Here is a 15909-nt window from a genome sequence, read left to right on the forward strand (position 1 = left end):
ACGTCATACCCCCATGTGTTGTCTCCATTTTCGTTCACAAGTTTCAATAGTGTGCTGTTAATATTGATATTAGAGTAAAGTGACCTATTACACAATTTAAAGGTAAGATTACTTTCTAGAGTTCCACCACTTTGGTTCTTACTTTTTATTGATATCATTATTTTTAAGTAAGTTATGATCATTTTAAAATGTGGGTACTGTTTCAAAAAGGTCATAACTTACTTAAAAATAATAATATCAATAAAAGCATAGTTAGCGCCCTACATAATAATTTAAATATTTAAATATTAAATCACACTCATCAATTCCGGTCATCGTCAGTCGTCACCTATACACGGGTGTACAACGCTATACAAGTAACCGGATTGTTTTTTTTACAATATTCTATTAAAGGTATAGGTACTTGATTGTGTACTTCCAGTATATTTTTAGAACTCGTGGCGAGCCATATCTTCTTAGATCATACCAAAATTTTAATGTACACATTTGGAGTGCCAGTGCAGTGAAAACGTTATGTTAGTGCTAATATATTTTTATTTTTTTTTCGGAGCATTAAGGCTTTGAAAGTGGAGGTCATTAGCCTGTTATTGTGCGGGGAGTGTATAAATTATAATATGTTTATAGTTAGGGTCAATGCACTCTGTTAATATCATACGATTTTTAGTCTACAATATCCTATTAAATGTTTACTATATTATGTATTTCCGGTATATTTTAAGCACACGTGGCGAGTCCATATCTTTTTGGATCATAGTGAAATTTAAATGTACACATTTCCAGTGTCAGTTTAGTGAAAATGTTGTAGCTATATAGCTAATATATTAATTTTTTTCGGGTTATTAAGGCTTTGGCAACGGAGGTCATTAGTCTGTTATTGTAGGGGGAATGAACTTCTGGTTTGAACACGTGCGAGTGTTATATTTTTTATTATATTATGTTTTAGCACATTATGCAATAGATAAAGCGTGTGTATAAATCGGAATATTGTTATCAAACCTGCACACATTGCCACGAGTTAATCGATCCTCCCACAGCCTTATTATAATATATATAAATTATTTACTTATAGCTAATATTTATTATTTTTCGGGGAATTAATGCTTCGACAACTGAGGTCATTAGCCTGTTATTGTGGGGCAATGAACTATTAGTTTGAACACGTGCTAGTTTAATTTTTCTTTATTATATTATGCAATAGATAAAGTGTGTATATAAATCGGAATTGTTATCGAACCCGCACACACTGTCTACTAGTTAATCGATAAACGAACTTTGGTTAGTAAAACAAGTCAAGTAGAGGGATAAGCTCACTATATAAGGGATCCCCGATCGGACCATTTATCATACGTGATTTCAGATAGTTATTACAAACACCTCCACGCCATACCATCTTTCAAATTAATAATTCGGACTTAAAAGTTTTCGAACGACAATATTTTTGAACTTGGAAAATATCCAAGGGAATCATATATTTTTAACATTTGTTGAACCGAGTATTCTATTTCTTCTTGAATTTTAATCAAAAGTTTAACATCGTTGTGAAATTAATAAAAATAAACAGTGGAAATACAATTATAAGAGTCGATCTTATTGAATTTTACATTCAATCACTATAATCCTGTCCTGTCATCGTCATCACCAGTTGTCAGAGAGCGTACTCTAAACAAGTAACCAGATTGTTTTTTTTATTTAATTAACGCATGGTTTAAGTGTAGATATTGATAAAATATTTAAATTAATGAACATATTATATAGGGATGATAAATGATAATATTATGTGATACTATATGGTATTATATATTATTGTGATATTATAACACCACTTGTACTGACAGAATTGAACTAGAATAGACATAATAGACGGAAAAAAGTTTTTTAACACTTCTTTATTTACTTTACTTATACCTACCTAAGCATCTATTATGAATAGCTTTAATTCTGTATGCATTTTGGATTTCATTGATTCTGTCAATCGTTTTTTTATTGGGGAAAATCTTGGGATCACTTCGATCCAAGCGCTCCATACGCCACCTTACGCGTAATTATAATATATTAAAATAAAATAATATTAGGGATCATCTTAGCATTATGATTAGATCCTGGGAAAGCAATAGTTATTATTAACGATTAGGTATAACATTTTAGTATAGACCACATATGGTAAAAGCCAAAAGGGCCAACCACAAAGGTTTATAATGCAATAGTAAAATATGAACAATGGGGAAGTCCTCGGGTTTAGTAGGTAGATCTTAATAGTCTAACATGGCACTATGACAAAACTACAAGATTAATGAAACCCTGCGTTGATCATAGAATAGGCCAGCTACGGGTACAACTGCAAATCCAATACCACACATGCAGTAACGTGGGTATAGCAAATACTAATTTGGGAAATTGACCACACAGAAGGTGGGAGCGGAAGCACTATTATAAGGTACTAGTCATGTAGAGGGGGCCTATAAGCCCACTATATAGGAGAGCCCCGAACAGCCTATTTTTCAGACGGATTTCAGATAGTTTGCACAAGCACCACTACGCCGGACCATCTTTCAAATTAATAATTAGTATATTCTGATCGACAGTATTTTTTGACTTAAAAAATATCCGATTTATATTCAGTCACACATATCATTTCCGGTCGTCGTCACCTGTACGCGGGCTTACGCCGCTATTCAAGTAACAAGGTTTTTTTTATTGATTTAACGTATAGCTTAAGTGTAGATATTCGTATAATATCTAAATTAATGAACATAATATATAGGTATGATAAATGATAACATATGTGATATTATAACACCACTGTGCCGACAGAGTAGGAGTAGAACACTAGAATATAAATAAAAGACGGATAAAGTGTGTTACCTAATAAGTTGGGGTTCATTTAGTATTAATAAAAGCAATATAAGCTTTATACATTGTGGTTTCTGTTCCACAGCTAAATTATTATTAGATTGGTGTAAAAGTGTAAACTGACCTCGTTTAGTTGCAAACGATGTACCTATATAATATTATTATAATCTCTTTGGTTTGGTGCACGCTGTTAATATCATTAGATTTTTGGTCTACTATATACTATACTAGGTAAATGTATACTAGGTATATATTGTGGAAGTTTGGTTACCGCTATAACTTTTAAACTTTTAAATATTACTTATATTGGTATTAATTATTATACTAGATATTGTTTAGTCATTTACCTACCTTATACCTTATTTAATTTGTTGAGAATATATTATATTAAAATATTATGATTGGATAAAATGGCGTTTCAAGGATGTAGTAGAAAATTGGTAGACAGTAAAAAAAATACATTAGTGTTTTCTTGATTATAAATATAAATATGAATAGACCAATATAAGTTCATGCCTGGTGTTTAAATCAACGCAATATATAGTACTATATAGTAAGATTTTTAGTATATAAATTAATTAATTTAACTTTTAAAAAAGTGGTAAATAATGTGTAATGTTGAATTCGTTTTACGTGGACGTAGGACTTTGTGCTTCGACGTCGTCAAATACTGCCTCCAGGCCGTAATTTAGTCATCGTACTCCCCCATAGACGTTTTACAAATATAATATAATATGTACATATAATTATAATAATTTATTGGGAACAAATCTAGTTTAGCGCCCCATAGAATTTTTCAAAAACCTATGTATTACAACTAGTTAAGAACGATGTTGCAAAAATGAATTGACGAAATTATTAATTTTTAAGTTATAGCCTTAAAAAGTTCACGATTTTGGTATTTTTACGCATACGTACAACGCTATATTTTACCACGCGTTTGGAACTTTTCTGTTTACTGAACAACCGTTTTTTACAATAATATAGATAAAGCGTGTGACCAACAAATTGGAATTATTATCGAAACCATACACTGCCTGTTAGTTAAATGAACAACGATCTTTGGTTACTAAAATCAATTACAAATCTTAGTCCGTAATATTAAAAGGCACCGATAGAAGCACGGTAACGACTTGAACTTGCTGAACTAATTATTCTAACTCATTGACGTCCGTACAGCAGTTGTTAGCTGCTTAAGTGAGTCAATATATAGTCTTGTTTTTATCTTTATTTCGTACTGATTTCTCTTGTAATTGCGTACTGACGAATGTTCCTGTTTTTTTTTTGCCGGTCTTAATCTTATTGACAATATTTTAATATTTTACATAAACAGTATTCTTGAACTCCGATACACACAGTATAAGTAGGTATTCGTGTGTCACGCTTAACCCATTTAAATAACTGTTATTTTTCACAGGTATGGCGCTACTGAAAAAAATTTGGACCAGCATCAAAGCCACCTGTTTCATAATCCTAGCATGCGTCACAGCCCTGGTAAATTTCGTATCGAAGTACACCATTGGTATTTATCGAAAATTCAAAAATCCTGCTGGTAAGTCTACTTGGATTCAATATGATTGAATTTCACACGAGACCAATCTCACTGTACTTCATTTTTATTTTTAAATTATAAGACTCACTTCACTTAACCTACAAAATTAAGTATAACTGTATAAGAACTCTATTGTAAAAATGTTGTAAAATAGAATCTACTTATCTACGATCTACCTATTGTAATGGTCCAGCGTATTAGCTGTACCATACTTGTTATATATATAGATTGTGACTTAGATCATATGGATAGTAGTATTATCTTATTCTGTTATCTAAGCATTGTAATTTTTTATTTTTTTTATCATGAAAAATGAATAATTATTAATAACATAATTACCTAATTTCATATCCATACAAATTAAATTGTTCCATTATTAATGGACGACATTATTTGTAACGGGGTAGCTGCCGCTGGTATATCTATTATATATTCATATTTTATTTTATGATATTTACTGTTATAAATATTTAACCCTACTATAGCTTTTTTATGTGAATTTTTGTATTTATGCTATATTTAGGTTTAGTGAACGATGTTATGCGTATAAGAAAGTATATGTTAATATAATATATATTAATTAATATACCTATCAATTAAATTAAATTTGTTTAATGTATCGTTGGCTAAGCCCACTCTGCCACATCCTGGATACGCACCCCAATTGTCAAATTATTCAACAATCAACATACATGAACATACATAGCATGCATTATTTTTCACACCGGTTTAGCCTAGTGAATTTCTAGACTAAATTTATGAGTTATATAACTTTTCAATATTATTAAATTACATACCGAAGTATACGTTATACACTAATTATTTGTCAGGTTAACAATTACAGTTTACAACGATAACTAAAGTATATAATATTTATTTATTTTTTTTATTAGGTTTCAACCAATAAATTTATTACAGCTCATCTATTAATTTAATATAGGTACCTACATACAAAATATAATGCAGATAATAAATATTAATTATAGTTATAAGTTATAACTATAGTGATATTAATAATAATAGTGAGACATAGTTTATCCTATAGCTTTAAAATTAATATAAAAGACGTTTTGGTTTTTGGATTGAGCAACATTTTTTTGTTCAAGCTAAAGTCTTTACTGCTTGAATTAATGACAAAAATATTGATATTTTTTCCAGATAATCGACGAAAAATATACAAAACAGTTGCGGATATTCCAGGACCAAGATCGTTTCCTATTATTGGAACCAGGTGGATTTATTCGAAATTCGGTTTGTATAAACTGAATGCCGTTCACTTGGGATACAAAGGTATACTATAACAATTAAGTTTAATATATAAAAAAATTAGGTATACGATTATTTAATTTGGGGCCCACGCTGAGTAGTTACGCATGACGCGCGTGATTGATGAAAAAAACATTATTGGGTCCCTACATATTATCATCGTTGACAGGAAAAACCATCCCATGTGCAAAAACCCGAATTTTCAGGAGACGAAAATACATTTAAAATAAAAAAGCAAATAGGTGTTATTTCATTACGATGGAGGTAGAACATATAATGTAATTAACACACTATAGTAGAATTTCTTTATTATTTGTCATTAATTCTACGATGCACATTGGGTGATTTTATTCGTAAATAAATTATTTTTTTCCGAATCCAGAGAAACCAAAACCTCAAAACCATAAATTAGGCACATAGGAGGTTTGTTCCTGTCGGCTGTCAATGACGATATTATAATAATAATTTACTAATTAGTATACCTAATATGTACATTGAAGTAAAGCAAACAAAATATTTATCATCTATAGGGAATATTCTTTATGCATGATAATGAAATATTATAAGTTTTTAATTTTTATATATTATTAAGCAGCAAATTCAATTTTTATTAGTGTTAGAATAGAATATCTTAGCCTATATTTCCAAGTTATCTTTGCCTCTGTCTTACTAACGCTGCATAATGTATCGAAATCCAGAAGTTCCAATTTTGTATTGTTAGATTAAAAATTAGAGAGAATTGACCTATAATAAAACATTAATGTAACAACATTACTTGTGTTTTCTCGTTGGTTTTTGTTCTATATTTTAATTTTTAAGTTAGTTATGAATATGTAAAATATTAATATTTTATAATGCTCATAATTAATTTAAAAACAAAATAAATTATTTTGGTTCATTAAGTTTATTCACGCGACCGTAATTATTGTTCCGTTCAACTTTTATTAAAGTAAAACTTCTATTTAAATAATTGTTTTGTGTCATATTTCTTTTTAACAGTTTAAAATTGATAGGTCAATTCTATTAAACTAACAATATCTATACTTTTGATAAAGCAGTCCATTTAGAATTTGTCCTAAAAATAAAAAAATATTCTTGGGTCTAAAATGTATTTGAAAAACAATATGAAAAAATTTAAAACATAGTTTAATTTTTATTTCTAGTGCCCTTCTACCCCCCCCCCCCCCCCCCAACCCCCCCAGAACCATATTTATGCGTTACGCTTATGAATATTGAGATAGATCATCACATTTCATTATACGAATTAAGTACATCAGACATCAGTTATCAGTATATAAATATTTTCACAGACATGTTTTTCTGGTTTGGGGATATTATTCGCGAAGAAGCATTGTGGAACGTACCAGTTATAAGTGTCATAAACAGAGATTGCATTGAAAAAGTACTTATACAAAGCGGAAAGTACCCCATCCGACCTCCAAATGAAGTAACTGCAAACTACAGAAGGTCCCGACCAGATCGCTACACAAATACAGGCGTTGTTAACGAGTACGTAGTTGTGTATAAAATTGATAAAATTGAATTCAAGTTACTTAATTTTAATTCGTGAGAACGCAGATTTAGAGTTATAATTTACGCATAGGTAATAGGATTATAAAATGTTTTTGAAAATGAGACCTCGGCGATACGAATAATAATTATTATAGAATATAAATGTGAATTAAATCACAATTATTTTTGTTTCGAGAAATTTAAGTTCAGAGTTTATTAGAGTTTTATATTATTTTAGCTACCTACTAAATTTTTATTTGCAATATAATAATATAATCTGTACCTGAAAAACTATTCTAATGACAAGTATGTACACCGTACACGTGTTGCAGACAAGGTGTAGTTTGGGCTTCATTACGCAAGCGATTGACGCCCAAGCTGACTTCCCCTGGTGTTGTTCAAGGCTGCTTCCCGAAAATGAAAGGCTTGGCAGATGATTTTATACATCTGCTCTGCCAAGCGAGAAACAGGAATAACGTGGTGAAAGGGTTTGAAGACTTTAGCAATAGAATGGGCCTTGAAAGTATGTGTGATCGGACCATACTGTTGGCAGACGTTAATCGTTATGTTATTGTTGTGCTAATTCCATGACGTGTTATCTATCGTAGGTACTTGTATGTTGATTTTTGGTAGAAAAAACGGATTTTTAGACGGATTGGTTAGCGAAACAGCTACGCGGCTGGTAGATGCCGTGACCAGTCAGTTTCGGGCATCTCATGAAGCGTTTTACGGGTTTCCATTCTGGAAAATAAAATCGACCAAGGCGTACAAGGAATTCACAGCGAGTGATGACACCTTATATGAGTAAGTTCAACTTGTAGAAGAATAACAAGCCAAATAAACACGTTGTGAATTTTTCTAGAATTATGTCCGAAGTCATAGACTCGGCGTTGAACGACGAAACACAGTCTGGCACATCCGAAAGCAGCGTGTTCAGGTCCATACTACGGTCGTCAAACTTGGATATGAAAGAAAAGATAGCCGTGATTATCGACTTCATCGCCGCAGGAATAAAAACAGTAATAATATATCAGCATACGGCAGTGGTGTGCCAAGGGGGAAGGGGCTAGTAGTTATATGTCGCCTCGCTCACATTGTCCCATAAAGCACTTTATTATTTAAATGTATTATTACTTGAACACATTAAACACCCCCCCCCCCCCACCACTATTGAAAGTGCATGGTCATGCCATGCCATAATCAAATGCCTTACATTATTCACAACCGTATCTTTTACGCAAACGACAATGTTGAAATCTAAAACTAATAATGACCGATAGTGAAAATGATAATAATAGTTTATTTTGTGTGCTGCAGTAGCTGAGTGCAATCATTAATAGTAATAAATAATGTAGTAGTGTAGTACCTAGGTTCTAGTTTTAATCCATTTTGACATAATATATTGATTATAATTATTATACCTATTAATTAACTATCTGCAGGAATATTGGTATCGATCGATATGATAAGGCTTGAAGAACTTAGATTCCCAAAATTATGTCAATCGCGGCATCAAGCATTCAAATCTGGTCTCCATCAAGCAAATATAATTTTTTCTGCGCTTTTGAAATTAAATCCAATGAAAATTATTTAAAATTTCGTTTTTGTAGAACAGTATTTCTAATATATTATATAAACTCATAGGTACAATAATAGTTGTACTATTTCCTGTGGTAAACGATGCAGGGCGCACCTTCATGGAAATCAATGTAATTTGAACATTTTGAAAAATATTCAAAACATTCATATCATTAATAATGTTCACATATATTATATTACGTGTCATAACAAATACGTCATATATTTCATAGACGTAGATACCTTAAACTAGTGTTCTTCGATTATTTTGTCTGCTTTGAAGTAGTAAGTAGTACCTATAGCCCGCCGTGTCCTGCAACGAATTTAAGAAGTGCAGAGTGCTGCTATGCGTTTACATTTACACTACAATAAACTGACATTCATTTGTACCTGCAAACGAATCAATAAATATATAAATGCTATAAAGTTTTGTACGCACGTTTTTTAGTTCGGAAACACCCTGGTATTTTTATTGTACCTGATCGCCAAACATCCGGAAGTACAGGAAAAGTTATACAACGAGATATCACGGTTGGCTCCGACGGGTACACCTATTACCAATGAACATTTAAAAAAAGCCAAATATTTGAATGCATGTATAATGGAAGCTCACAGGTAATCGCGTTAATATCCTGATAAAAAAAAATTGTTATTGATACGCTTATTAATTCATATCGTGTTCTCCAGATTTAAACCCACTGCTCCATGTATTGCAAGAGTTTTGGAATCGAAAATAATATACGACGATTACTGTTTGCCAAAAGGGGTAAAATTTTGGTGTCATGTTTTTTTTTCATAATTATTGTTTTGCGAGTAGGTATACGAATATTTTTTTTACTTTAGACCGTCGTGTTGATGCACACGGGGTTGGCGTGTTTGGACGAAAGGAATTTCAAAGACGCGACTTCGTACATCCCGGAAAGATGGATGGAAAAGAAGACGTACGATTCACTGTTCTTGGTAGCGCCATTTGGCTATGGCGAACGAATATGTCCGGGGAAGCTATTCGTAGAATTAGAACTCAAAATTGTTTTAGCAAAGGTCCGCAAAATATAACGTTTACATCGAGTTGAAAATAACAACTATTAAATTATAACTTTGTTTTATAGATGGTCAAGCAATTTCACATCGGCTATAAGGGACAACTGAAAACTGAATTTGAATTTATTTTGACACCCGTTAACGCGAATTTTATTCTACGCGATAGAATTAATTGATGTTATTAAATACTTTATTAAACTAAAATTGCTATAATTTAGTACTGCGCCTAGGTAGGTATATTAAATAATAATTAATATTATAACGTTCACTTAATTATAATTTATCGTTCAACAACAACGTTAACCCTATCTCATTATGTCTATACTTTTTTTTATTTATGCTTTAGTATATACATATGTCATATATTATATATCATGTATATAATTATATTATATTATAATATAAACTAACCATTTTTGTATGTATGATATTCATATACAGATATTCATTTTAAAGTTCATTAAATTTGTTTTTATTTCCCCCTTCAAATGCATGCAAGTAATTTATTTTTGTATTCATCTTGTGTTAGTTCAATATTCTAAATATTACTTAAAGCCCATTCATGATGTAGGTATAACAGGTACATGTTTCATTGTATAATTTAAATTTTGTATCCTTTACCAAATTCATATTGTTATTATTTATAAATTATAATATAATCATATACATATCAACAATATTTGATACTCAGTTGTATTATAAAACTGTCGTTAATAATAGTTTAATTTATTAAAAAATAATACCTTCTATTTGCCAAATAATCCTTATTTATAAAATATAATAATAAAACAATAATAGTTATTGTAACAAAGAGCTATGTACCTACCTACTGTCTTGCATTGAATAAAATATTATCCATTGAATTATAGTTGTCAATTATAATTGAATCATCACTTTCTTAATACAATAAATAATGTTTATTTATAAAAAACACAATATAATGAATATTTTATGTATTTCTATAATATATTGTATAGTAATAATATTGATGACTTTGGCACACATATATTTTGTAGCAGACCGAAGTGGCAAAGTACTGTTATTTGTTATTATACAATTTGTTAAGTAGACAAAAAATAGTTACACACATACAACTAGCTATGTGGTGGGACTTCGTGTTAATGTAGAAAACAAATATAAGGTAAGCCAGTAGCCACCGACTGGTACTTAAATACATAATATTATACTGTAGTAGAATAAAAATGCGAAAAGTTAAAAATGGAAAATTAAAAGTAAAAATTATAGAAAAAGGAAGTGTAGGGGATAGGGTGACGTAATACGTAAAAATATAGTATGACCTATTCGAATATGATTCTTCTAAGAGTGAGACGCCACAGCAAGTGTACGTTTTAAACGGTATGACAAATTAATTTTTGTTTAAGTAATAAAATATATGATATGATAATATACTATGGATGTAAGCATGTGTTTACATCAGGGCTTGAAACCGTTTTCAAAACCGATTTCAGAAACCGGTATAAGCCGTTTTAAAACCAAACCCGAAAAAAAATGGATACCGGTATTAAAGTCAAACACGAAACCGGAAAAAATTGATACTGGTGTTATAATTTAAAACCGAAACCAAAAAAAAATTGAAAACCGTTATTTTTAATTTTTAATTGACGTGTTTTTAAATACTTAAATTCCATTAATACGCATAATTCATACTCATAATAAAATTGAGATCATAATTAAAATGTTGATAACCATTTCATTCTTCGCAAAATTATTAGTTGCTTTATTAATAGTAATGATATAAATTATAGTTACTAGCAAATACTATATTATTTGACAGACAATACGGGACAAACAATGGCAATTGTATAGACAACACAGCCCCCTGAAAATACTCGAATGCGCTATATTTGTATCTTTCAATCCTAGAATGTTCGTTACGAAACCGAAATTTCTTAATACCAGTATTGCTAAGTTGAAACCCAAAAATTTAGAAACCGGTATTCAAAACCGAAACCGAAATTATTTCAATCGATTTCAAGCCCTGGTTTACATATATCTAATCGATATAGGCTTGAGAAACTACAGAGCATGCATAATATGTTTGGTTATAAATTAGACTTTATTTATATGTCTACCTCTGATATTTCTAACCGCATTAGTCTAGTATGGTTTGTTACTCGTCGGAAGTATTCTAAAGTAGTGTCCGTTTACCTATAAGTTAATAAACGCTTGTCCTGAGTTTTTATCACAAATTGTTTTTTAGAGTCCTTGCTCTTATTCTAGAACTAATTTCAGTTTTCATGTTCCACGATTAGTTCTAGGAATTATGTAAATAACAGTCGAGGGGTTGGCAGGGTGACGAAAGTGTAGTTGCAAAAAGTATATTTTACAGGTGGTAGGTACATTCAACGGGTAACTTGCGTCCCAGCTTGAGGACTAAACTCAGCCGGTTCTAGGTCACTTGGTACGGTTGAGGGGAAATTGTAGAGCCCGTGTTTTGTACAGGTAAAAATTATTCAGGTGTAAGCTCAGTCCAGGGTTCTTACAGATAAAAATAATTGACGTTTTAACTCGACCCGAATAAAAATATGCACATGATATTTTTGAGAACCATTTAGCATTACCCAGAGGACACCCTGAGGAGGCTATTCTCATTATCCTCCAAAAATTATTTTCATTTTCATATTATTATTCATAGTACCTATGAAATTCGTTATATAAATGTAAAATTGTGTAAAAATTTAAGTAATATCATAGGCGTGTCTACAGTAGCAGCCTATGGTATCTGGGCTGACCCTGCAATCTTCGAAAGACGCCGGTCAACCGATTATTAAGTTAGATATAGATTACAACTTTTATTCAAAAACAAAAATTCTTTGGTGCATTATTAAAATAAATTACTATTTACTTTTTTTTTTTTTTTTTAATTGATCATTGAGCCCGGCATATTTGTTTGTAGGGTACTGTTGGTTGGTAAACACGGGTGTGTAGTTTTTAGCAGATTTTCAAGTGGGCACCCATAAGTATCTGCCATGCCCGGGTGGGGGATGGCGGTACTTGTTCTCCGGACACTGTGACTTGCCCGAAGAAAAATACCGCCCGTGAACTGAGGTTTGAAACAGCGCCGGTGTGCGTCACAACGGACGCCAACCAGTGGCGCTGGCACCTATAACCTAAGAGGGGGCGACCTTCTTTTCGGTGGGTGTGTTCGTTAGGGTCCGTGGGTACCCCAACAAATTATTTATGAATTATGTTCCTATCTCATATGCGTGTACCTATACATATGCAGCAAAATTTTGTAAACAGGGGTGGTGGTCCATATAACTTTTTACTTGCCCCCCCCCCCCTTTAAAATATAGTTCGGCGCCACTGCCCAGAACTATTTACTTATACTACTACTACTACTACTATATGCTCGACAATATTAGGTAGATCCTATTTTTATTTTATAAATAACATATTATATTGTCGAAGTGATTCCCCGACGTCGGAAGAACCCTATACAATAAAAACTTAAGACAGAGGACGGCCGCAGCACCTATTATTGTATAATATTGTTTTATTATTTTTAATTTGTAGCTAGGTGGTGTAAATCAGGGCGTACAGATGAAAATATGTCTGGAGTTAAATTAAAAATTTAAAGGTACCTAGGTACTGAAAATACTGTAGAGTGTAGGGTATTAATTGAAAATAGATAATAGTATAATATAGACTATTTAACCCTTTGATTTAACCTTATTGGACAACATTTTTTTTGACTGAATTTTATATTGTGGTCCAACTAAGGTCTCTGATTTTTTCCAATTTTTTTTTTTACTTCACTTACTTTTTTGTCCGGGACTTCTTAGTTCATTTAAAATGAATAATAAATCATTATTTACATAAAAAAAATACTTCTGATAGTAACCATAAAAATGAACGGACTCCTTGCCAATTTTTACTTTGTTATTTTACATAAAAAAAATGAATTGTAGTAAAATTATTCGATGTCAACTTGATGGTATTCTACAAAACAATTTTTCCTTTCATTGCAACACAGAAATATTCGGCAGTGGTTCACTCACCAATATTTCCTTATTCTTATATTTTGTAAGTTTTCTTTCTAAGAATTTTTTTTTAGTTTTTGAATTTTGAAATTGTAATGGTGCATTTAGACTGTTGATTTTAATGTACATTTCTGTTTGTACTTCTTTTAATTTTGTAATTACATAAGTTTATTTGTTATAAGTAAAATTAGTTAGTTTCTTTTTAAATAAGTATTCGATACTACTAAATACAACAAATAATGACAAAAACATTTCTATGCAGAGTTATTAGGTACCTATTCATAATTTATAATTGTCTATGTATGAAACATAATCTTCAGTCACGGTTCTAGTAATTACAAAGAAGTGTTCATTTGTTCATTGTTGAGTATTTCAATTAGAGTGTCTAGAGATCAAGGCACTCTAATTTTGACTCACAAGCCGTCCCAAAATAAAGTTAGATGACAAGATTTCCATTTATAAACCGTTGAAACCAAGAGTTAATTAATCGGTCATCATTACTCTAGAAACAAGTAAATACAATTAGCTCTCGTAGAATGAGATTCCTTATTATATTTATTTGTCTAATCCATTTTAGGTGGCATGCAGTCTACATTTACAATTCTAGTATGATGGCACAATAATGCATTATTAAACTCAATATTACTGTATCCTTTTTAGACTTAAAACCTTAATCAAAATGGTACCTATCTAATATTGATTGTTTAAATATTCAATATTTGAAAAGTGACAATCATCAGCACAAGCACCATAAAATCAATAATTTTTGTTCAAAAATAATTATCCATAAAATAAACTTAAGATTTATATTAATAATAACATACTTAATTAATTGTTAACAGTTACTTAATACTTTTTTTCAATTTAAAACTATCATGTCTTGTATGGTCTTAAAATGTTTTATTATATTACCTATCCATGTGTGCCTTTTTCAGATTGTCACAAGTTTAATGATAATGATTAAAAAAAAGGGATAAATATTATTGTATTTAGTAATATTTATAGTTAATTTCAAAATTAAAATCTATTTGTTTTTCAAGTGCAAGTTACCCTGAGTTTTTGTCACATTTTCTATTTAGTTTTTCTTCAACATTTGTGACATTTGTTGTACACTGCATAGGCACATAGTTCTAAACTCTTATGCGGTTACACAAATGTATAACTACATATTTATAATATACAGTGTGTTTCCCTTTAAAGGTAACACGATATATTTCAATCCAGTGACCCCGGATTGTTATGGGGTTTTCGGGAGGAGTTAAGAAATACATAAATACACATTTTTTGATGAATTTAAAATTGTTATAGCTTTCATTGTGCGCATGCGCAATACAACTTACTATTTTTTAAATAGCAACAGGTTTTTTAAATATCAAATTCGGATAAACCGAATTTTTTAAGTCATTTTGACCTCTTAACCATGGCTCTAAAACCATAATTGACTGAATGACAACGAGCAAATGTTTTAATTTAAATTATTGAATTTTTCAACCTAACCTATGTCGTGTTACCTTTAAAGGGAAACACACTGTATAAACCAACAATTGTAAAAATTGTGGAAAAAAGATAAAAACCAGTTTAAAATGTAATAATACATAAAACTAATAATATTTTTTCAAAAGTGGTACATACACTATAACATGTCTATAAAACTATTTAATAATACATAATATCGAGATTGAACAAAAACATTTCACTTTTACAATGTTTAACAAAATAATTTTTGATGTTTAATTGTATGTTAATATTAAAATGATTACATTTTTATAAATAGTAAGTTTTAACAAAGAATATGAATAGCTACATATTTAAATAAATTGTATATTATATTATATATTATATAATAAAATATAAATGAATACCAATAATTGTTACTAAAGTATATCCTTAAAAAAAATATATATAATAAAAATAATACATTTTAGAATGTTTTAATTTTCAAATTTACACTTGATTTTAAGAAATTAGAATTATTATTTGTATTACTGCTGTGTGACATTCATGCACAGTTTAATTTATTATCTGGAGGCATCAACTATCTTTTTTTGACCTGTAAACGTTTTTCGAATTCTGCAAACCTCTTTGTTGTTTGAGGACTGTACATTA

At 30.4% G+C, this 15909-nt stretch overlaps 1 protein-coding gene across 1 annotated transcript; it reads left to right on the forward strand.

Annotated features, from left to right (window-relative positions):
* The first annotated feature begins 1397 nt into the window (after positions 1-1397).
* Positions 1398-10548, forward strand: LOC132935568 (ecdysone 20-monooxygenase-like). The gene is made up of 11 exons (XM_061002163.1): positions 1398-1667; positions 4268-4402; positions 5561-5692; positions 6979-7177; positions 7513-7703; positions 7789-7984; positions 8043-8199; positions 9207-9373; positions 9446-9524; positions 9602-9799; positions 9868-10548. The coding sequence occupies exons 2-11, from the start codon at positions 4270-4272 to the stop codon at positions 9973-9975; spliced, it is 1560 nt and encodes a 519-aa protein (XP_060858146.1). The 5' UTR covers positions 1398-1667; positions 4268-4269; the 3' UTR covers positions 9976-10548.
* Positions 10549-15909: the final 5361 nt, after the last annotated feature.

The sequence above is a fragment of the Metopolophium dirhodum genome, chromosome 1 (assembly GCF_019925205.1).
Source record: "Metopolophium dirhodum isolate CAU chromosome 1, ASM1992520v1, whole genome shotgun sequence".
NCBI classification, from domain to species: Eukaryota; Metazoa; Arthropoda; class Insecta; order Hemiptera; family Aphididae; genus Metopolophium; species Metopolophium dirhodum.